The following is a 24,357-nucleotide window of genomic DNA, read 5'->3' on the forward strand; positions in this document are numbered from 1 at the left end:
TTTTTACGGTGGTACAATGGCTCCTCCTGCTGACAGATCTATGTGCCTGCCCGTGTTGACTGTATTTGATTACAGAGTGCCCTCCTCTGGAATACACTGGAAATGTACCATTATTACTACATTCCACATGAAGAAAGTGGTCAAAATCACGGGATGGAATAAACTGTAGTGTAGGGGTCATTGAAAACGGTAGAGGTCCATTAATGTTGATGTGACAGTTCAAGGCTATGTTAAATTCAAAAGTTCCCATTCTTGAGGGCATCTCTTATTTGAGATTGCATGTGCACAATAAGTGATTAATATTCTTACATAAAACACATTTAATTGGGGGGATTTGATACATTTATTGAGAAATTAAAAACAAGAAATACATAATAACATGCCATAATTCATGTTGTTACATAACAGCCAAGCACTGTGTTTTCAATTATATCAATCAATGAAATCCTCTGGATTTCCAGCACCTTACCACAGATAGAACAATGAGCCATATGTTTCACCGGATGTATGAATCTGAGGCATCCGTTTGGCGTTTCCACTCACCACCAAATATGATGATGAGAGGAAGCCCAGTGGCCGGCAGTGGGACAAGATGGAGCGAGATGGATTTTGGGCGGCTCTGAGCACTTGTTGGCTGCTTTTCCTTCACTTTGCAGTCCAACTCATCCCAAACCATCTCAATTGGGTTGAAGTCGGGTGATTGTGGAGGCCAGGTCATCTGATGAAGCACTCCATCACTCTCCTCCTTGGTCAAATAGCGCTTACACAGCCTGGAGGTATGTTGGGTCATTGTTCTGTTGAAAAACAAATGATAGTCCCACTAAGCGCAAACCAGATGGGATGGCGTATCGCTGCAGAATGCTGTGGTAGCCATGCTGATTAAGGGTGAATTCTAAATAAATCACTGACGGTGTCACAAACAAAGCACCCCCACACCACCACACCTCCTCCTTCATGGTGGGAACCACACACAGAGATCATCATTTCACCTACGCTGCATCTCACAAATACACAGCGGTTGGAAACAAAAATCTCAAATTTGGACACATCAGACCAAAGGACAAATTTCCACCAGTCTAATGTCCATTGCTTGTGTTTCTTGGCCCAATTAAGTCTCTTATTATTGGTGTCCTTTAGTGGAGGTTTCTTTGCAGCAATTCGACCATGAAGGCCTGATTCACGCAGTCTCCTCTGAACAGTTGATGTTGAGATGTGTCTGTTATTTGAACTCTGAAGCATTTATTTGGGCTGTAATTTCTGAGGCTGGTAACTCTAAAGAACGTATCCTCTGCAGCAGAGGTAACTCTGGGTCTTCCTTCCCTGTGGCGGTCCTCAGTTTCATCATAGCGCTTGAAGGTTTTTGTGACTGCACTTGAAGTACCTTTCAAAGTTGTTGAAATTTTCTGGATTGACTGATCTTCATGTCTATTGTTTCTCTTTGCTTATTTGAGCTGTTCTTGCCATAATATAGACTTACCAAATATGGCTGTCTTCTGTATACAATCCCTATCTACCATTCCAGTGTTTAATTGCTATATTGTAATTACTTCGCCACCATGGCCTATTTATTTCCTTAACTTACCTCATTTGCACTCACTGTATATAGACTTTTTGTTTTCTTTTGTTCTACTGTATTATTGACTGTATGTTTTGTTTATTCCATGTGTAACTCTGTGTTGTTGTATGTGTCGAATTGCTACGCTTTATCTTGGTCAGGTCACAGTTGCAAATGAGAACTTGTTCTCAACTAGCCTGGTTAAATAAAGGTGAAATAAATAAAAATAAAATCTTGTCACAACACAACTGATTGGCTTAAGAAGGAAATCAATTCCACAAATTAACTTTTAAGAAGACATACCTATTAATTGAAATGCATTCCAGGTGACTACATCATGAAGCTGGTTGAGAGAATGCCAAGAGTGTGCAAAGCTGTCATCAAGGCAAAGGGTTGTTACTTTGAAGAATCTCAAATATAAAATATATTTTGATTTGTTTAACACTTTTTTGGTTACTACATGATTCCATGTGTGTTATTTCATAGGTTTGATGTCTTCATTATCATTCTACAATGTAGAAAATAGTAAAAATAAAGAAAAAACCTTGAATGAGTAGGTGTGTCTAAACTTTTGACTGATACGTATATACTACGTATATATACTAGGCGGTGTCAAAGGAAGGCCCAAACATGTGTCAAAGACCTCCAGTCACCCAAGTCATAGACTGTTCTCTTTACTACCGCACGGCAAGCGGTACCGGAGCACCAAGTCTAGGACCAAAAGGCTCATTAACAGCTTCTACCCCCAAGCCATTAGACTGCTGAACAATTAACCAAATGGTCACCCAGACTATTTACATTGACCCCCCCCAACACATACACACACACACACACCGTTTTTACACTGCGGCTACTTGCTGTTTATTATCTATGCATAGTCACTACCCCTACCTACATGTACAAATGAACTTGACTAACCTGTGTCCCCACATTGACTCGGTACAGGAACCCCCTGCATAGGGCCTCGTTATTGTTATTTTATTGGGTTACTTTTTATTGAATGTTTTACTTTAGTTTTTTTTGTAAATATTTTCCTAAATCTATTTATTAAACTGCATTGTTGGTTATGGGCTTGTAAGTAAGCATTTGACGGTAAGGTCTACACATGGTGTATTCGGCGCATGTGACAAATACAATTTGATTTGATTTGCTAACCTGCATTTTCATTGGCCTCACAAATCTGTCAGTCATGCTTGCCCACACCCTCTCAGAATGCAGCATGGGGGAAAGAATGTAACACAATTAAGGAACTGTAGCCAGGCAGATTGTCTTTATCGCCAAACAGTCGTCGTTTTCGGATGATTGAACTTAAGGTGAGTGTTACTAATGATATTTAAGAATGATCAGTCTATCGATCTGTTTTTATAAGGACTAAACATCTGACGGATATTGTGAGGAGGTTGGGGGGTAGCTAGCTAACCACATTGCAGCATCGAGACGCCACGTTAGTCGTTAGCAAAGTTGCTAACCAGAAAGCTAGCAGTAAACAGTTAGCTTGCTGATGTTACGTGGTTATTTTTGTTAGCTAGCTAGTTACCCATTCAGTGTCAGTTTTCACTTGTTACAAATAGATACATGTAACGAATAACGTTAACTATTCTCCTTCATCTAAAGCCTGTTTGTTTATCGGCTAGTGTAGTAACTAAAGTTACGTGTTTCCAACTCGGATGCTAGCTAACATTTGCCTCTCCGTGACCCACAGTACTCCGCGTGGAGACATTTTGACCAGACCAGGTTCGACTAGCAACGATAGAAAAGCTAATTACATTGCATTGGTCAAGCTGGCTAGCTAAATAGCAAGTTAGATACACAGATAAGTACATATTGAACGAGGCCCCATAACAATTAAATAAAGATAATGTCACAGAAATTGCAATGTATTTGGCTCGCTTTGCAGATTAGTTAACGTTTGATGGCTAAGCTAGCTAGAATGTCTAGTATCTAACCTGGCTTTCTAGCTACTGACTTACTATGTAACGTTAGTAGTTACTACAGCCAACATGGCTGGCTAGTTAACTTGATCTGTCTGTAAAATCTTTGCTAGCGACTTCGTCGCCGTGTCTTATTTAGCGAGCTAACAATCTACAAACACATGTTAACTTTGCAGTAGATGCCCGGAAGCTAGTGAACTATGGTATTGTTGTACTTAAGGGGCAGAGCGCGAGCTAGTAAACAGTATATTACTGGAATAGCTAGGTTAACTTGCTAGCTACACTTCACAATCCCGTGCATACTTTTTTTGTAAACACTGATCAAGTCTCAGTCAGGGAAGTTTTCTAGTTTCCCGACAGAAGTTAAGTGTTTGAAAATGTCCATGTCCAGCAATGGGACTCGCTGGGTTTATAGCCGATGTTAAGACTTCAGATTCAGCATCTTCCATGCTGTACCTCCTAGTCGAAACATATGGACGATTTGGCCTTATCAGAAACCGGTTTGTAATACTAACAGTTAACTATTTGTGGCAAGTAGCTAATGCTGGGCATACACCACACGACTAATACAATCGTAACAACTTGGATGTGCTCACATTTACATGTCTCCTTGTCCCAAATCTTTAATTCCATCAATCGTCAACCCCAGGACTGTGGCGCTCACACTACACAATGATTCCTTAGTTGATCCCCCTGCGTTTCTATTGTGGTAGGGAAAAATGCCGACACGCTAACGTTGAGCTGCTTTGTTAGTGTTGAGATAATGTGCACATTATTATGTGCAGAAAGATCCCAAAAGACATGTGTGCACAGAATATGGATAATAACAAATTAGATTTTTTGATTTGGTCATGGTAGGACGCAATGTAATATTGGTGGAGTTTGTTTTGCATGGCCCGGTGCCCCGGGTGAGTGGAGATTTTACTTAAAGACCCTTGGAATCTTCTTAAATGGGCGAACTTTGCTAAGCTGGAACACCTGACCATGTAAAATGAACCCGTCCATTGAAAAGGCATCCACCAATCAGTTTTCCATCACCGTGGTCCACACGGTGCGGGTTGTTGTTGCGTTCCTCTTCGCCATCATTGTTTTGGTTTCAGATGCTGAGTGCTCATTGTGCATGGCCTGCTGCCAATAGCCAATCGCATCATAGTACTGCTCATACTACAAGATGGCAAAATCGTGTGGTGTATGTTCTGCATAACCAGTCTCGTTGTTGTGGGTTATTGCCGTGCATACACTACACGATCTTTGACACGTTTTTGCTGTCCCAGACACATTTTCATGTTTGAGATGAAATCCTATGAACTTGGGCTAGGATCAGGTCATTGGGACTCGTGTAGTTTGAGCGGGTCAAGGAGACACTGATTTTGACTGTTCCGTTCTCCAGACCCCCGGTGGGATGTCCTGATTTAATATTCGGGCACATTTTGGTTGTATCTTGTAGTATGAGGAGGGATAAGATGCGATTGGGCAAGCATGTGAAACCCAAACAATGACAGCAAAGATGAAACCAACAGCTACCACAGCCACAAATGGAAAATTGTCCATATTGTAAAAAATGTCTGAATACAAAGTGTTTTTTGGTCTTAAGAATAGTAGTAGTAGGGTTTAATATCAGATTTTCAGATGAGAAATTGTGGAAATAGGCAGGATTTACCCATAATTATGACAGATTGGTAGAGCTGTGGAGAGAATGCAGCTGCTTAAATGTTATGTTTTCACCTCCAAATCCCTCTGTAGTTGTTGTTGTCCACGGCTGTATTTTGCCCCTCAGTCTCTTTTTCCGATGTTTTTTGCTAGGGTTGCAAAGGGTTGGAAACTGTCCGGTGAATTTGGGAAATTTTGTGTAAATTCTTCAAAAAATTTGCTTATAACAGCAAACCTTTTTTGTGGGATACATGTAAGGAAATTCTAGTCTAGTGACATATTTTGGTTAAACTATGCCCAATTCAATGGATTTGCAACCCTCTGCATTGCGTTCTTCCATCACATGTACAGCTGATTCTGAAGATCTTGCACACTAATGAGATGCACTTGAACCCACACTACTACACTGTCTGAGCCAAGGACTACATGCTTCCTGTTAAGTTTTGATTACAATACTGGGTGGGGTGAATATATTTTATGACATACATAATTTAAAAAAACTAGTAAATTGTAGCCTACAGCAAAGTGTTAAAATCATTTCTAACTTGTGAATAATATCTGCTTGTTAGTTTTAACTTGCTTGAGTCTACTGAGTGTTAATTCACCTGTTTCAATACATGTTTCATTTGAAAACATTTATCTTACAAAGGAGTTTAATCTAAATGCTTAAATAGTAATCTGTACATGGAATTGTATTTGTTTTTTAAATTCCTTTTTCTAATCTTTACAAGAAAATGCCACGGGCCCTATCTGATGTGTGGAGACATTTCACTGCAGCTAATGTAGAAGGAAAAGCGGTATACATTTGTAAATACTGTGCCAAATCATATGTGGAGAATGCAACAAAGATGCAGAATCATCTGGCCATGTGCATTAAGTTCCCTCAGCGCTCACAACAAGCAACCTCTGACAAAAGTCCCTCTACTTCTATTTGAGGTGAAAATGATGAATCCAGACACCTTATCAATAGCAACAGCTCATGGGCCTCCTGGAATCAGAATTTTTTTGGACTCATTGGAGGAATGTAGTCAGAGAAATGCTGCTGAATGTCTTGCTCGAGCTGTGCATGCAACTAGTTCACCTCTGATGCTCACAGGCAATGTGTATTGGAAGAGATTAATGACTGTTCTTCGCCCAGCATACACCCCTCCAACCAGACTACTTATCTACTCATTTGCTGGATGCAGAGTTCAACAGAGTTCAAGTGAAGGTCAAGCAAATCATAGAGAAAGCAGACTGTAATGCAATCATCTCTGATTGGTAGTCAAATGTTCGTGGGCAAGGAATAATGAACTACATCATCTCCACTACTCAACCAGTATTCTACAAGAGCACAGACACAAGGGACGACAGACACACCGGTCTCAACATTGCAGATGAGCTGAAGTCAGTCATCAATGACCTTGGACCACAGAAGGTATTTTCACTGTTGACAGACAATGAAGGCTGCTTGGTCTAAAGTGGAGGAGTCCTACCCTCACATCACAACCTTTGGCTGTGCTGCTCGTGAATTGAATCTGCTCCTCAAGGACATAATGGCACTGAAAACAATGGATACACTCTACAATAGAGCCAAGGAAGTGGTTAGGTATGTAAAGAGTCAAGTTATATCAGTAATCTACCTCACCAATCAAAGTGAAAAGAACAAGAGCAGCACATTGAAGCTGCCCAGCAACACCCGTTGGTTGGGGTGGTGGTGTCATTATGTTTGACAGTCTCTCCAAGAAATAGCCATATCAGTCTGCCGATATGGACAGCCCCGTCAAGAGGATCATCCTGGATTATGTATTTTGGGAGAGAGTGGTAAGCAGCCGGAAACCTATAGCAGTAGCCATTGCACGGATTGAGGGAGACAATGCCATCCTGTCTGATGTTCACTCTGCTTGCAGATGTAAGCGAATAAATCCGTACTGCCCTGCCCACTTCACTGTTGCTCCAAGCAGAGGAAACGGCAGTTCTGAAATGCATCAAGAAGCGTGAAGACTTCTGCCTGAAGCCCATACATGGAGCAGTGTACATATTTGACCCCAAGTATTCTTGCAAGAGCATCCTGTCTGGTGCAGAGATCAACAGGGCCTATGGTGTCATCACTACTGTGTCTCGCCACCGTGGCCTGGATGAGGGCAAGGTTCTTGGGAGTCTGGCCAAGTACACTTCCAAGCAAGTGCTTTGGAATGGATATGCAAAATGGTAGTTGTGCCAGGTTATCTCATCAGCCACCAGGTGGAAGGGACTTTGTGGATCTGAGGCTCTTTCCCCTGTTGTCTCCATCATCCTCCAAATCCCACCAACATCAGCTGCCTCAGAGCTGGTCCTTGTCTGGGAACACATACACCAAAGCACGCAACAGGCTGACCAATGCAGGGGTTGAAAAATTGGTGGCCATCTGGGCAAATGTGAGACTTTTTGAGCCTGACAGCGAGCCATCCTCAACAGGGTTGGAAAGTGAAGGTGAGGCCTGAGAGTTTGATGTTCAAGAGGTGGATGTTGAGGAGGTCCAGGGAGAAGACATGGAAGCCTGAGAGGAAGACAACCAAAGCTTTAGTTTCTAGACTATCATTTTATATGTATGTATGTTGAAAATGTTTCTGGGAGATGCGATGGATCATTGGGGATCATTCAATATTCCCTTTTTGTTTTTCAGTGAAATCCTTCCATGTGAAGAGTCAACTCATTTAAAGTTCAATTCATAACTAAATTGTTTTAAAAATATTATATTGGGAGGATTTAATCATTTACAATTGTCTGTCTACTTATAAGGTGTATGTTTCTGTCTCCATGTGATATGGTAAATATATCCAAAGGGAAAGTATCCAATTCAAAAAAACATATATATTTAAATTATATTAATATTAGTTTGCATATATTTCCATTAATTCCCAAAAAGTTTCCACCTCTGAATATTCCCCAAAATGTGCAACCCTATATTTTGCAAATAATAATGTGCACACTTATAAAGGCAGTAGCTTGCTGTTTGCATGTCGGCATTTTTTTTGTTTGCTAACCATAATGGAAAAATACTTTAAAAAATGTTTTTATCCGATTGCCACCACAACTTTATTAATTCACTTAATTGATCTTACATCTCTCTGAAAGATGATCTATTGCCTCTGCAAACTGACTCTGTGTGAATATGGATCATGGGATGCTCATGTCTCCACCCTACCAACGGGAGTTGTTGACCCAAAGGCAGGTGACAAGCTTGGGTCCAAAATATTCCCATAGAAATGCCTTGGGCGTATTATGGCGAAAGTGAGACCTCTCACTTCACCTCTTCATCTCTGATATGGCCTGCCTCATGAATGATGTCATTACTGGTTAAAGAGCGAGCACACACTTTTATAAAACACTTTTGTAAAATAAGTTACTTCTATGCAGATGTTTTTTATCAGTACCATAAAATGAGTCCCAATTGGAAGGGAAACAGATCGTTTGCCATCTGTAGCCCCATGAAATCAGCCAAAACAAGCTCAACTCAATGCATTCTCTCACTCCTATTCAACATGCATTCCCCTGTATTGTGAATAGGCTACATCTTGATTTGACCAGTTTATCAATATATTTACCATTTGAAATAAATGAAGTCAAATTCAAATTGATTGTATACTTGATTTAATTAATGCATGCATGGATGTCTCTGAAAAATGTTGATGTGAAAAAGTTCAAATGTGTTTATTGCACTCAGGATGCCTAGTGATTGAACAGCCAAGTTGCTGAGTTTCTGTCTGGAAGTGCCATTCTGTGACTTAGGCTAATACGCCTTTTGTTGCCGTGGTATCATTTTGGTATTGACTATTGTGATACTAATCCTGGTATCAGTATCTAAGTAAAAAACCTAGAGTTTTCTTGATTGTGATGTCATTAAAACAATATGTAGTGTCGTGGGTCCACAGTATCTCTGACAGTGGCATAACGTTCTGTGTGGTAGCCTCGTCTATATGGTCCAATGGTTGGGTAGAACAGCACCCCTATAGAAACGGTTTGGTGAATAAACTGAAAATCCCTGTAGGTGGTCCACCCATTACATCTCACTGTGGGCTGTGTGATTGTTAATTCTATCAGTAGCAGCACATGAAGGTTAGTCTGCCCTTGTGCGTGTGATGCTGCATGTGCAGTCCCCCTGCTCTCCTCCCTCAGCTACGTCACTGCCAGATCTAATGATGAGTCAGGCTCCCCTCCCTTTTCTCTGTCAAGTGTGGGTTTGAACAGAACACTGCTCTGTGACTGGTCCATCCTGTGTCTGTGTGCTGTTGACCAAGGGCTGTTCCCTCTCCCCGGTGCGTTTCAACCACTCAATGGCAGCATGCTAGTGCATCACTAACATATAGCACTATAGTTTGCTGGTCGTACATCAAGTTGACGCAAGGTTTGTGTAGCAGTCCTTTGTTTACTCTAAGTGTGCTGGGTTTTTAACAGCTCACCATATCTTTGAGTTAATGGAATGTAGCCTATTCAATCATTCTCATCCTGACTATTCCAGCTAGCCTATTTGTAGCAGACTTAAACAACAACATATATATATATATATATATATATCTTTATTTCACTAGGCAAGTCAGAACAAATTATTATTTACAATGACGGCCTACTGGGGAACAGTGGATTAACTGCCTTGTTCAGGGGCAGAACAACAGAATATTATACATTTTTTTACCTTGTCAGCTCGAGGATTCGATTCAGCAACCTTTCGGTTACTGGCCCAACGCTCTAACCACTAGGCTACCTGCTGACCTAGCCTTTCCTATACAGTGGGGCGGTTTACAGTCTGGGTTTACAGCCCGGGTTGCCAGTTTACAATCCGGGTTTACAGTCTGGGTTGCCAGTTTACAGTCTGGGTTTACAGTCTGGGTTTACAGTCTGGGTTGCCGGTTTACAGTCTGGGTTGCCGGTTTACAGTCTGGGTTGCCAGTTTACAGTCTGGGTTGCCAGTTTACAGTCTGGGTTGCCAGTTTAGGAATCACTGACAGGAAATAGACATTCACTGCTACAGTAGCCTTTCTCTGAGGGAACGATGACGTTGCAGTGCTGTACTGTGGAATATTTATTTTAGCCTCGATTTAATTGACTAGTCTCAAACTGGCCTTATTGTGTGTAATTGTTCTGATTTTGTTTTATCTATACTGTAGACTTGTGTGGATTATGTCTTCATAAGTTTTTCTGTGTTCTACTTGTCAGTGCCATTTCACCAGGTCAAATTCCTTGGTACATGTAAGCAAAAGTGATTCTGATTCCTGAATCCCACCCTCTGTCTCATCCACAGTGATGCTTAAACGATGCCTATAGTGGACAAGCTCAAGGAGGCCCTGAAGCCCGGCCGGAAGGACTCCTCGGCGGGCGACGATAGCGACCTCAATAAGCTGCTGGCCTCCTCGGCCAAGAAGGTCCTGTTGCAGAAGATTGAGTTTGAGCCGGCCAGCAAAGGCTTCTCCTATCAGCTGGACAGTCTCAAGACCAAATATGTGATCCTCAACCCCCGCGGCAGTGAGGGGGCCACGTCGGGTCAGAGGGCCAGCACAGAGCCCGCTCAGATCAAGAGGCAAGGTAAGGCCGTTGACTGAGAAATGTACCCTCTCTGAGCCATTCAAGAGGTTTGTTAAATCTAGTTTTCACTGCCACAGAATTAACACACGTCGATATTCTTAATCACCCCCACTGTCTTAACCTTTTTGGTGGAATTGAAGAACAGCTCAATTCACCATGAGTGTTTTTCTCTACTGGGTTTTTGGTGACGTGATCGAGTTTGGCTGAATTGTTGAGTTTGTCTGCTGAACTATTCTCAGTGGCTTTTCTGAATTATCCATGCAATTTCTGTAATTAATCTCACTCCTCAATCCACCAGTTTCAGACAACCAGTGTGGGGGCCAGAGTGATGGGATCCCCACCCCGCAGAAGATGCTCTTCCCTGGGAACAGACTCTCCATGCGTTGGGAGCGTGTCTACCGGGTGGGAGCCGGCCTCCACAACCTGGGCAACACCTGCTTCCTTAACTCCACTGTGCAGTGTCTCACCTACACACCGCCCCTGGCAAACTATCTCCTCTCCAAGGAGCACAGTCGTGCCTGTGAGTAGTTCAGTTGACCTCTGGTTACATACCTTTTTGAATGGCACAATATAGGCGTTGTAGTGCAAAAACATTAAATGGGTCAATACAAATCTTTTGCTTCTAGTTTTTGAGACGAAACAGGTCCCCTAAATGGACAAACATATTGTCTAGAAATGACCTCAAAGGTTGGATGGAAAGGGGCACATGTCCAACAGCTCTACTCCCATGAGTAAAAGGGGATGCCTAGTCAGTTGTACAACTGAATGCATTCAACTGAAATGTTTCTAAAAGCATATTGTTGCTTAAAAACAATGGGTTTGTGTGCATTCACAATATAAGAAATTGATTCATTATGTCATAAGCCAAACAGCCAACATCTGACACACACAATAAGCAACGAACACCTGTTTAAGAAAACTGTTGTGCTGGAAGTCAAATGACTTCCTCAGTTTGTTGGTGACTTGGCCAGTCTGGTGGGGGTAATGACTGTGACTTCACCTCATTATTCTATTCCTGTGCATTTCAGGTCACCAGTCGGGTTTCTGTATGATTTGTATAATGCAGAACCACATCATCCAAGCCTTTGCCAACACAGGAAATGCCATCAAGCCTGTCTCCTTCATCCGAGACCTAAAAAGTAAGTCGTGTGCTTCTTGTTTAGCTGTTTTCTTTCTATTGAGTTGGCGTTGGTTTTTCAGAGTTGTAAGTGGAAGCTTGTTTCTAGCAGCATTGCCATTTTTGTTGTCCTGCAAGGTACATGATATTGATTGGCTGTTATATTCTTGATTTCAGTTTAGTTTCAGAAACACTAACCATGTTTCCATCCGTCCTTTTTGAGATTAAAGTACGTCGGGGGAGAACAAATGTCCCAACGGGCCAGATGGAAACAGCAAATGTCACTAAACAAAATACGCTAGACACGGTGGGGATGGTTTTATGTCTAAGATGAATTATGTGAGTAATGGAAATGCTTTCATGTGCCAATATTGCTATAATAACATCATATTGGAGTCACATGATGACATGTTGTGTAGTCTTCCCACTACGACTTAGGAAACCGTAGTTTACTACAGATGAAATAAGTGATGAACTTCACTGGGTGGTGAAAGTACAAGGTGTTGAGCTTAATCCTCCTTTCCAACAAATATCCAGGGACTTTTTCTGGTCATGATCGATGCTTGACTGCCGTTGGACAAATAAAAATGATCTCTCTCTCTCTAGTCATAATAATCATCATGTAGGCTATACCCTCACTGTATCTATGACTGTGAGCTGTTGTCTAGTGCTCATGTGCCAAGACCAGAGTGGGCTCACTCAGTATGTGTATATGTATCTTTAGTGACAACCATCAGTAGAGTGAAATATGCGATGGAAACCCATTTAACTCTTATTTGGTACAGTTGAAGTTGGAAGTTTACATACTTAGGTTGGAGTCAACTCCTTTTTCAACCACTCCACAAATTTCTTGTTAACAAACTATAGTTTTAGCAAGTCTGTTAGGACATCTACTTTGCATGACACAAGTCATTTTTCCAACAATTGTTTACAGACAGATTATTTAACTTATAATTCAAAGTATCACAATTCCAGTATGTCAGAAGTTTACATACACTAAGTTGACTGTGCCTTTAAACAGCTTGGAAAATTACAGAAAATGATGTCATGGCTTTAGAAGCTTCTGATAGGCTAATTGACATCATTTGAATCAATTGGAGGTGTACCTGTGGATGTTTTTCAAGGCCTACCTTCAAACTCAGTGCCTCTTTGCTTGACATCGTGGGAAAATCAAAAGAAATCAGCCAAGACCTCAGAAAAAAATATTGATTCATCCTTGGGAGCAATTTACAAATGCCTGAAGGTACCACATTCATCTGTACAAACAATAGTACGCAAGTATGAACACCATGGGACCACGCAGCTGTCATACCGCTCAGGAAGGAGAGGTGTTCTGTCTCCTAGTGATGAACGTAATTTGGTGAGAAAGGTACGAATCAATCCCAGAACAACAGCAAAGGACCTTGTGTAGATGCTGGAGGAAACGGGTACAAAAATATCTATATCCACAGTAAATCGAGTCCTATATCAACATATCCTGAAAGGCCACTCAGCAAGGAAGAAGCCACTGCTCCAAAACCGCCATTAAAAAAGCCAGACTACGATTTGCAACTGCACATGGGGACAAAGATGGTACTTTTTGGAGAAATGTCCTCTGGTCTGATGACACAAGAATAGAACTGTTTGGCCATAATGACCATTGTTAAGCTTGGAGGAAAAAGGGGGATGCTTGCAAGCTGAACACCATCCCAACCGTGAAACACGGGGGTGGCAGCATCATGCTGTGGGGGTACTTTGCTGCAGGAGGGACTGGTGCACTTCACAAAATAAATGGCATCATGAGGAAGGAAAATGTTGGATAAAATAAAGCAACATCTCAAGACATCAGTCAGGTTAAAAGTTAAAGCTTGACCGCAAATGGGTCTTCCAAATGGACAATGACCCCAAGCATACTTTCAAAGTTGTGGCAAAATGGCTTAAGGACAACAAAGTCAAGGTATTGGAGTGGCCATCACAAAGCCCTGACCTCAATCCTATAGAAAATTTGTGGGCAGAACTGAAAAAGCATGTGCGAGCAAGGAGGCCAACAAACCTGACTCAGTTACTGTCAGTTGAACTTATTGTGGGAAGGCTAGCTTGTGGAAGGCTCCCATAATGTTTGATCCAAGTGAAACAATTTAAAGGCAATGCTACCAAATACTAAATGATTTTATGTAAACTTCTGACCCACTGGGAATGTGATGAAAGAAATGAAGGCTGAACTATATCATTCTCTAATATTTTTTGGGGACATTTCACATTCTTAAAATAGTGGTGATCCTAACTGACTGAAGACATTTAATCCTGGTAAAAATTCCCTGTCAGGAATGATGAAAAACTGAGTTTATATGTATTTGGCCAAGATGTATGTAAACTTCTCCTTTAACTGTCCGTGGAAATGTTGCACTACATCACCACGCACAGCCTTTTATCCACAACAAGTACATTTGATGGAAACAACTTTGGTGAGAATGCGCATTTTGTTTATATGCAGAATCTCACTAGTTGGATGGAAACCTAGCTAATGAAATGAGAACCAATGAAATCTGATTTAGTATTATGTACTGGCATGTTTTTCACTTGTACATCGATTATAATACATAATCGTTCCGTAGATGGTGCATTGTGCCAGAGAACACCCTGGAGACTCAGTAGCAGTATGCATAAGGTGATGACATAACGCTGGTTGGAAGTGTCACTGTGACTGCAGTGCCTTAGTGAGGCTGTGACTGTTATATAGAGAGGGGAGGAGGGATGGTACAACCACCACACTGTTATACAGAGGGGGGAGGGATGGTACAACCACCACACTGTTATATAGAGAGAGGGGAGGGATGGTATAACCACCACACTGTTATATAGAGAGGGGAGGAGGGATGGTACAATACAACCACCACACTGTTATATAGAGGGGAGGAGGGATGGTACAACCACCACACTGTTATATAGAGAGGGGAGGAGGGATGGTACAACCACCACACTGTTATATAGAGAGGGGAGGAGGGATGGTACAACCACCACACTGTTATATAGAGAGGGGAGGAGGGATGGTACAACCACCACACTGTTATATAGAGAGGGGAGGAGGGATGGTACAACCACCACACTGTTATATAGAGAGGGGAGGAGGGATGGTACAACCACCACACTGTTATATAGAGAGGGGAGGAGGGATGGTACAACCACCACACTGTTATATAGAGAGGGGAGGAGGGATGGTACAACCACCACACTGTTATATAGAGAGGGGAGGAGGGATGGTACAACCACCACACTGTTATATAGAGAGGGGAGGAGGGATGGTACAACCACCACACTGTTATATAGAGAGGGGAGGAGGGATGGTACAACCACCACACTGTTATATAGAGAGGGGAGGAGGGATGGTACAACCACCACACTGTTATATAGAGAGGGGAGGAGGGATGGTACAACCACCACACTGTTATATAGAGAGGGGAGGAGGGATGGTACAACCACCACACTGTTATATAGAGAGGGGAGGAGGGATGGTACAACCACCACACTGTTATATAGAGAGGGGAGGAGGGATGGTACAACCACCACACTGTTATATAGAGAGGGGAGGAGGGATGGTACAACCACCACACTGTTATATAGAGAGGGGAGGAGGGATGGTACAACCACCACACTGTTATATAGAGAGGGGAGGAGGGATGGTACAACCACCACACTGTTATATAGAGAGGGGAGGAGGGATGGTACAACCACCACACTGTTATATAGAGAGGGGAGGAGGGATGGTACAACCACCACACTGTTATATAGAGAGGGGAGGGATCGTGAGTTCAGCCTGATCTGAAGCCACAAATGCTCGGATCACTGCTAATGTCGGTAATATAATCTAAGCTTGGCCTAGTAAAAGACTGATCTTTTTTATTGGTTTAAGTTTGTGGAGACTTGGAGTGTTCTTCCGGCACCTTACTGTGGATACCTTATGGTGTGTGCAGTAGTAGAGTCCTCTAGTGAAGGGCTATTCCGCTCCTGGAAGGCAAAAACACTTCTGGTTTTTGTTCCTACCTGGTGTACCATTTCTGAATTCGTCCCATATTAGGAGAGGATGAAAACTAGTGTTTTGGCCCTCTTGGAGCGACATTGAACAGCCCTGCGATGGGCCTGTGTCAGAGGCGTTGTCCCCAGGGATCACCTTTCTCTTCTCCTTCTCTTGGTACTGTCCACCTCTTCTTACGTCCTGAATTTTACCTTCACAAATTGCTGCAATACCCTCTCCCACATCCGGTGCTCTCTCTAAGATGCCCTTTCTGTCTCCTTGTGACTGCGGTCTAGGAGTAGCAGGGTAGCAGCATTAGCACAAACCCACAGAAATGCTTACAATTTATCAACAGTCTGCTCTGCTGAGATGGTTGATTTTCCTTTAGCTTCCTCTGTCTCCTGGCTATAAGATTTTCAGACTTTCTCTCCTCGCCTCTTTCGCTCCCTCTCACCAGCCAGCCTCTTGCTCTCCTCACACCCACCATTTCCTCCTTTTTACTCTTGTGGTGTCTCCTTCCCCCTCTATCTATTAAGAGGAGACTGTAGACTGGTTCTCCCTCCTGTTAAAGGAAAAAAAACATTCATTTAATATACTGTGTTAAATAACACTGAGAACAATTCTTTGAACAAATGTTTCATTTTGGCGTTATAAGAAGGTTGGTAGCAACATGGAAAGTCCTTTTGGATATCTGTTGCAGTTGAATACAAAATCCGCAATTCTCTCTATGGGCTAGCTAGCTAGCAAACGTAGCTACACACAATAATACCGACGACAATATCAGCATGTCACGTAGCTAGTTAGCTGTAAAATCGCCTTAAACTCCATTATCTATTTAGGCATCGACAATCTCACCATGTTCAATCTGCACGTCAATGTGCCTCAGAGTGGAGTCTGACATTCGCAACGACATATATACTTTTAAGGAGATGGGAAATGTTGCTGAAGCATGTCAATGGGCCGCACGGTGGATTCTGGGCTATTCTGGGACAAGCTGCGCTCTCCAAGGAGTGAAGGGGAGTCTATAGGGCGCAAGCGCAACCCAACATTAGCACAAATTTGTCAACAAGAACTACATTACAAATCTTTTCCTAGACGTAAGATTAACTTGCTATTTGTAATATTGTATAGCTTTTGAATCATGGCGTTATGTAGTCTGGAGGAAAAAAAGGCACGTTTCTCGACATTTACACTGACTTTGAGAAGGGATTGCGTGACGATTAGCTTAGCAACCACGTGACGCAGCATGACATCGTGAACATGTCTGCTGGGTGGGGTAATATATGTTCCGTCTTTCATTGGATTCCTATCTCCTTTGTATAATATCTCTGACGCCGGCACCATGCACTCTGGACTAAAGAGGCAGACTATTATGACGCGCGCTAGATCCTACATGAAATGACACATTTCTCCAGGTAGGAATATCACAAAAGTATGATCAATGGCTCATTGCAGAGAAGACATCCTCCCGAGTTACGACATTGGCCAGTATTGAAATCTGACATGTTTGATAGACTGTTTCATCATCTAAAAGTCCTATTCCTTTTAACTTCCAGTGTAGTGAGAGCTACTTCATCACAGTGCTACATCATACAGGCTGGATTTCTGCCTGCTTAAATTCCAATAACGCAGATACACATGAAATGACCAGAGGAATTGATAGAACATCACTCAGAGATGCACGAAAACAATAGAACATTCAAAATGGATGAACCTTTCCTTTAAGTGGAGACTAGCAGGTTGTGGAGTGTGTTTAGGTCTCTGTTTCTCCCTCCATTCAAAATGGATGAACCTTTCCTTTAAGTGGAGACTAGCAGGTTGTGGAGTGTGTTTAGGTCTCTGTTTCTCCCTCCATTCAAAATGGATGAACCTTTCCTTTAAGTGGAGACTAGCAGGTTGTGGAGTGTGTTTAGGTCTCTGTTTCTCCCTCCATTTAAAATGGATGAACCTTTCCTTTAAGTGGAGACTAGCAGGTTGTGGAGTGTGTTTAGGTCTCTGTTTCTCCCTCCATTTAAAATGATGATACCCATTTGAATGGTTTAATGCCTCAGAGTGGTCTCATGCTGTAGGCCTGCTGATAATGGACAGGTCATTTCCCCCACTGAGGACAGTAAATGTATTTTCACAGCACAGCCCATTAGTTACAAACAACGTCAAACCAACATCGGAGACAAAAACACAAGAAGAAGGTTGGGTTGGGCATGCTGGTATTGTGTGCTCTAGATAGTTTCCCATGAAGCCATAAGGGATGGAGTTGAGGCTTTTGGTATTAATCTAACGAGGTGTTTCTTTTTTGCTCTTGCAGAAATTGCCAGGCACTTTCGGTTCGGTAGCCAGGAAGACGCCCATGAATTCTTACGCTACACCATCGATGCCATGCAGAAAGCCTGTCTGAACAGCTACCCCAAGTAAGTTTGTCAAGTCATCTAGTGAAGGACATTAATTATACCTCACTGAAATGTGGATTGAATTGAATGTGGGTTTTCAGAAAGCCTCAATCTGTCATTTTTGGATGATTCTTTGTCTTGTTTTAATGTATTTCTCTCTCTGGGTCGTAGGTTAGACCGGACGACACAGGCCACCACATTGGTCCACCAGATATTTGGCGGTTACCTCAGGTCGCGAGGTACATCTTTCAATCCAATCCTCTTGGAACTGTAATTTGTATTTTCTGATCTGACTGGAATTCAAAATGAATTGATCCCAACCCTGCTACATCGATAAACTACTTTTGAAAGGCATATTGACATATTGCCTTAGTGGATTAATTCTGTATTTTTCTCTTTCAGTTAAGTGTTCCATTTGCAAAAGTGTGTCTGACACATACGACCCTTACTTGGACATCGCTGTGGAGATTCGAGTAAGTCTCTTGCTTACTTTAAAAGTATCTTCCTCCTGTCCTTGAATACTTCACAAGCACAGATCTAATCAATCACATTTATCCAGATACCCAGCCTAAAACCCCAAAGAGCAAGCAATGCAGATGTAGAAGCACATTGGCTAGGAAAAACTCCCTAGGCAGAAACCTAGGAAGAATGGTACTTATAAATTCTTGTCAGATCGGTGGTCCTATTGATTTATCCCTCGGCCAGAATAAAGAGTTAATTGATGTGTGTTTGCTGTCCCAAAGTCATCAGCTGAATTCCTATTTGGTTTCATGCCTGTGTTGAGTGGTCTTCCGTCTGTCCTTTTCAGCAAGCAGCAAATATCGTCCGAGCCCTGGAGCTCTTTGTCAAGCCCGACGTGTTGAGTGGAGAGAACGCCTACATGTGTGCCAAGTAAGCTCTGAGTAATGATGATGTAACTTCTAACACACTGATATTGTAGACGTACACAAGGCCCACATTAGTGTTATAGACGTTTTATAAACAACACACTTACACTTTATCAGGTGTAAGAAGAAAGTTCCGGCAACAAAGCGATTCACAGTCCACCGAACGTCCAATGTTCTGACCCTGTCTCTCAAGAGGTTTGCCAACTTCAGTGGAGGAAAAATCACCAAGGTAAACCTCTCGCAAAAATAGTCATTACTCTGTTTAAAAATGCTGTTTCAGTGCAACAGTTCTCACCCTAACTGGGTCGTAGTCCGTAGGGCACCATTGAAAAACACTTTGCAATGAAACCTTTTTTTGTGGACAAATTCAGGCAGTTCCTCCCCATTTAAAAAAACATTTGCTCCCTACTGAACATGCCCCTGATGCTTATCTCGCCTGTGTTTTTGTTAGGACGTTGGCTACCCAGAGTTCCTGAACATCCGCCCCTACATGTCTCAGAGCACAGGGGACCCGGTCATGTATGGCCTCTATGCTGTCCTGGTGCATTCTGGGTACAGCTGTCATGCTGGCCACTACTACTGCTATGTCAAGGTAAGGACATTGATGGTAGGCCTGAGACGGCACATTTGAGACGGATTTGGTTTGGAAGTCTGAAAGATAATTTACGTTTAGATTTTCACTGTCACTGTTCTATCAGAACGGTATGTTTGTTATCCTGTTAATCTGTGTTTAGTCTCTACTGTGGCATGTCCCTTCACTTTATTTAGAAAAGCCCATTCATATTTCCGTTGTTTTCCCAGGCCAGCAACGGGCAATGGTACCAGATGAATGACTCGATGGTCCATTCCAGTAACATCAAAGTAGTCCTGAATCAGCAAGCCTACGTTCTATTCTACCTGAGGTAAGACGTTAACAATATAGTTACCAGACCCGGGTCCAATACAGATGTCTGACAAGTTCAAATGCCTTTTACATTGAGACCTTATATAGTTACCAGACCTGGGTCCAATACAGATGTCTGACAAGTTCAACTGCTTTTACATTGAGACCTTTTTCAAGTGAGCCCTGAAAGTGTTTAGCTTAAGAGTTTACTCTGTTACGTTTTACATGACATTTGAGTCATTTAGCAGATGCTCTTATCTAGAGCAACTTACAGTAGCTGGTCCCCCGTGGGAATCGAACCAACAACCCTGGTGTTGCAAGCGCCATGATCTACCAACTGTTAAAACTATTCCATTGGTTCCGTTCTACACGACAAGCTAGATCAAGTATCTATTGCTGGTCTGATGGTTACTAGCGACTGATTGCAGTAGTAGCTAGGAACCATACACATTGACCATATCTGCTCCTTGCCCATTAGGATCCCAGAGACCAAGAAGAACGTGGATGGCCAGATCACCAAGCAGGGAATGGGGAAGAACGTAGCGACGTCAGAGCAGTTCAGGAAGACCAACCTCAACAGACCCCTGTCCTCTCCCCAGGTCACCAAGGTATGGGACAGGCTGGCAGAACGGTCCGTCATCAGAATGTTTGAAAGCAATACGGTATGAATAGACTTGCTGCCTTCGATGTGATACTTTTATTGTCCATTTGCATGGAAATCAATACAATACAGAACGGTTCAAATAAGGACACATTAACTATACTGTAATATACCACTGTTCAGTAGCCTGATGGCTGATGAGATGAAGCTGGCCTTACACTATAATTAAGTGTTAAGGCTTGGGGGCGTGTGGTATATGGCTAATATACCACGGCTAAGGGTTGTTCTTAAGCACGATGCACCGTGGAGTGCCTGGACACATCCCTTAGCCATGGTATATTCACCATATACCACAAACCCGAGGTGCCTTATTGCTATTATAAACTGGTTACCAATGTAATTAGAACAGTAAAAAGTTTTGTTATACCCGTGTGGTATACTGTCCGATATACCACGGCTGTCAGCCAATCAGCATTCAGGGCTCGTACCACCCAGTTAATAATATACATTATACCACTGTTCAGTAGCTTGATGTAAGCATGGTAAATAAGCATTTCACTAAGGTCTATACCTGTTTTGTTTGGTGTATGTGACAAATAAAATGTGATTTGATGGCTGATGAGATGAAGCTGGCTCTACCTCTGTTCTGAACCTGGGGACTTTGTATCGCCTCCTGGATGTCTTGTATGGGGTGTTGTCTCAAGGCTTGGTCACTGAAACATGTCTCTTTCACTGCAGAAACTGGACCCTTTCCAGCTGCGTAAGATTCAGTCTGTAGAGGGCGGCCTGGGCATACCCGTGTCTAGGAACGGCTCCAACATCTCCCAGCAGCCCAACAAGATGTCCAACGGGACGTCGTCCTCCTCCCACGCACCCACCAGGATACCCAGTGGACCCATGCTGATCGAGGAGCCCTTCAAGAAGCTGAAGAAGCCCTGGCCTCCTCAGCAGCCCCAGGCGCGCAGCAGCACCCCCGCCCCCTCCAACGGTGTGGGCGGCAGGTCGGACGGCGGAGACCGGAGGAACGGGAACCAAGGGGCCAGGGGCCTGGCCGCATCTACCTCACTCAAGTCCCTGTCGGATTCTTCCTCGGCAGACACCTCCGACTCAAAGGTACAGCACTAGTTCTAATATATTATGAATTTTATTGGACGGGCAGTCTGTCTACTATAACTGCACAAAATGTACCCTTATATAATTGCGGTTGCATACAGGATGAAAATGTGCATATCGCAAACATGCACGTTGTCTTAATTACATGCGCTTCCCTCACTCAGAATGTAATATATCCCATTATTCTTTAGCCCAGTCATGTTAAAGTTATACTGGATTTACCATACCGATATAAGATGGTCAGTTTGTCTGTGTGTCATTGGTTTCTGGTTACGTTATTCATCAGAACCAAATCCTTGCTATTGTCGTCCAGGATTCCATGGGTACCAAAAGTGCGCCGGTTGGTGGGACGTCCACCCCCCCTAGGAATGTCTCGAACGGCATGGCCTCCCCTGCCAAGAGTGTGGAGCGCGTGGGCACGGAGGAGCAGAAGACAGTCAAGCTAAAACCCCTGGCCCTCAACAACATCACATCTTCACCCACCGGCACCACGTCTCCCCCACCCGCCAAGAAATTGGCCCTGTCGGCCAAGAAGGTGAGACTAGAGGCACTGTGAATGGCTCAGTAGCCGCTTACTTGCTGACCAGACTGCACGCGCGCAAGTTGATTTTATACACCGACACCTGATGCGATCAGGACACTCAGGTTGAAATAGCTAAACAAACTATGAACCAATTATATTAATTTGGGGACTGTTTGAAAAGCATTCAACATTTATGGCAATTTTGCTATCTTGCTATTGCTAGCTAATTTGTCCTGGGATATGAATATTGGGTTGTTATTTTACCTGAAATGCACAAGGTCCTCTACTCAGACAATAATCCACCGATAAAACGGTAGACCAAATTAATTTCTAGTCATCTTTCCTTCCTTCAGGGTTCTTTTTCTTCTTTGGACTTTATATTGCGGTTGGTAACCAACTTTAAGCTGCATTACCACAACCAACTGGACTGTGGACCTCAGTTAATCTTTCAGTCACCCATGTGGGTATATGCTCCTAAAAACCAATGAGGAGATGGTAGAGGCAGGACTTGAAGTGCGTTGAGCGTCACTATTAGAACCAATTTCTATTTTAGCGCCTGGCTACGCAGACGCTCGCGAGCAGTGTGGGTGCAATGATTGAATGCATGTGTGCATTTATGCAACACTCACACATGACACGGTCCAGTCTGGTCTGCATGTTAGCCACTACAGCGCTGTCTGGGCAAGCCATTACTGACTACTGCGAGGGAGGTTTGTGTCCCATTTTAAAACGAAGACACTATCTCTGATTGTAAACGTCTTGTGGATAAATTTGCCAGTCTCCGATTGATTGTGGGTCTTTGTCGCAGGTGTAACAGTTTGTTGCGCCTGTTTTTAAAGCTCTGGTGCAAGTAAGCACTGGCTCACAGAGATGGCGCGACACTGGCTAATAGGCCTAATCATAGTTTAGTAGTCTTTATAGTTAGGGCCCTGTCTTTTGGTTAATCATGTCACGCAGTTAAACTTTTTATACATTTTTATTTTTTTATTGTTAAAGCTGTTTCATCAAACTGTATCCCTTTTTATGTCAGATGGTCCAGCACCATCCTCAGACAATTGTCTACATTTTTGGTCTAATTCTAAGTTCTGGAAAATGCTTAAAATAAAGGTCAACATCCAGGTCATGTGACATGGTCAACCCAAACACATGGCCCTATTTATAGTTTATCCGCAATACAGCTGCTTTCCTTGGCCTTTGCCTTGGAAGCATGTAGTGTCTTTGTTGCCTGCTGCCTTCCTTCCCTTCACCTCTATCCCTAACACTTAAAAATAAGGTGTTTTCGTTATTATCCTACAAAAATGATTGGATGACAATTAGATCTATTGTAGTCTACTGTAAAGCTAGTACACAGTGTTCCTATTCTCCTATCAAACCAACCAACTAGTTTACTGTCAGACGAGGGCTGGGCGATATGAATAAAATATCATGTATTTTATGAATAATCGTTTTTAAATATGCTTTGAGTAGTTCATGATCCTAGGGTAGCGGCACAAATTATAAGTCATCGCAATGTCTCTATTTATACCATTCAATCCAACTCCACACAGTGCCACGCAGCATGATATGGGGAAATAATATAGACCTAGTTAATTGGTGAACTGTTGGAATTAAAGTAGTTGGAATATAGTGGGCAGCACCTTGAATACGTTGTTTTGACACGACAATGAATGAATAAACCAGGGAGGAATTATTTACAGGGTAGGAACCAGTGTTGGTCAGTGTTTCCAGGTGACCCTAATTAGATGTTACATTACATGTTTTCTTACTTCATGTAGCTAGCTAGCTAACATATTCATGCTTTGCCTATTCCTCTCTGATAAGCATGTTTGTGCAATGGCATTCACCAGCACTGGCACTAGTCAGTATTAGCTAGCTTCATTTGCTAAATGTACTAACTAGCGATTTAGCATTAGCGGCTAACAAATTATTTTAGCAACACCTTGCTAAGAAAAGACAAACTAGCAGATAGTAAGATACACAAATGAATAGTGTATAGAACGCTTGTGGACAGCAGTATGTCACCAACATTATATCCATCTGACCATGCAGAGTGAACAGCAAGGAAGTTCTTGTGCCTCTGTGGTCGAGCAACTGCTGTCCTTGAGTGATGAGACAGGGCTTGGTGTGGTTGGCTGCATGCATCAGTCTGAGCATCGATTGGGGGGGGGGGGGGGTGTC

The 24,357-nt window shown here is 42.7% G+C and overlaps 1 protein-coding gene and 1 long non-coding RNA gene across 5 annotated transcripts in view; one reads left to right on the top strand and one right to left on the bottom strand.

Annotated features, from left to right (window-relative positions):
• Nucleotides 1–2,738: 2,738 nt before the first annotated feature.
• usp36 (ubiquitin specific peptidase 36) overlaps nucleotides 2,739–24,357 on the top strand; it is a 32,728-nt gene continuing 11,109 nt past the window's right edge. For 2 of the 4 annotated variants that reach the window (XR_004206793.1, XM_031813782.1), the window contains exons 1-14: nucleotides 2,739–2,868; nucleotides 10,397–10,677; nucleotides 10,976–11,197; nucleotides 11,706–11,816; nucleotides 18,091–18,193; nucleotides 18,344–18,411; nucleotides 18,575–18,645; nucleotides 18,981–19,063; nucleotides 19,177–19,288; nucleotides 19,511–19,651; nucleotides 19,861–19,961; nucleotides 20,421–20,604; nucleotides 21,282–21,656; nucleotides 21,970–22,191. Coding sequence is in view for 3 of the 4 variants with exons in the window: in XM_031813782.1 (XP_031669642.1) it covers nucleotides 10,410–10,677; nucleotides 10,976–11,197; nucleotides 11,706–11,816; nucleotides 18,091–18,193; nucleotides 18,344–18,411; nucleotides 18,575–18,645; nucleotides 18,981–19,063; nucleotides 19,177–19,288; nucleotides 19,511–19,651; nucleotides 19,861–19,961; nucleotides 20,421–20,604; nucleotides 21,282–21,656; nucleotides 21,970–22,191 (2,061 nt within the window). In the remaining variant the exon portion in view is untranslated. The remainder of the gene's footprint in view (nucleotides 2,869–10,396; nucleotides 10,678–10,975; nucleotides 11,198–11,705; nucleotides 11,817–18,090; nucleotides 18,194–18,343; nucleotides 18,412–18,574; nucleotides 18,646–18,980; nucleotides 19,064–19,176; nucleotides 19,289–19,510; nucleotides 19,652–19,860; nucleotides 19,962–20,420; nucleotides 20,605–21,281; nucleotides 21,657–21,969; nucleotides 22,192–24,357) is intronic. The other 2 variants (XM_031813783.1, XM_031813784.1) reach the window with 2 other exon arrangements.
• On the bottom strand, nucleotides 15,651–16,785 carry LOC116359899 (uncharacterized). Its single transcript, XR_004206800.1, has 2 exons — nucleotides 16,641–16,785; nucleotides 15,651–16,347 (listed from the first exon to the last, which is right to left on the bottom strand). It is a non-coding gene; the product is annotated as an uncharacterized LOC116359899 (long non-coding RNA).

This window comes from Oncorhynchus kisutch, unplaced genomic scaffold (genome assembly GCF_002021735.2).
Source record: "Oncorhynchus kisutch isolate 150728-3 unplaced genomic scaffold, Okis_V2 Okis06b-Okis10b_hom, whole genome shotgun sequence".
Taxonomy (NCBI): domain Eukaryota; kingdom Metazoa; phylum Chordata; class Actinopteri; order Salmoniformes; family Salmonidae; genus Oncorhynchus; species Oncorhynchus kisutch.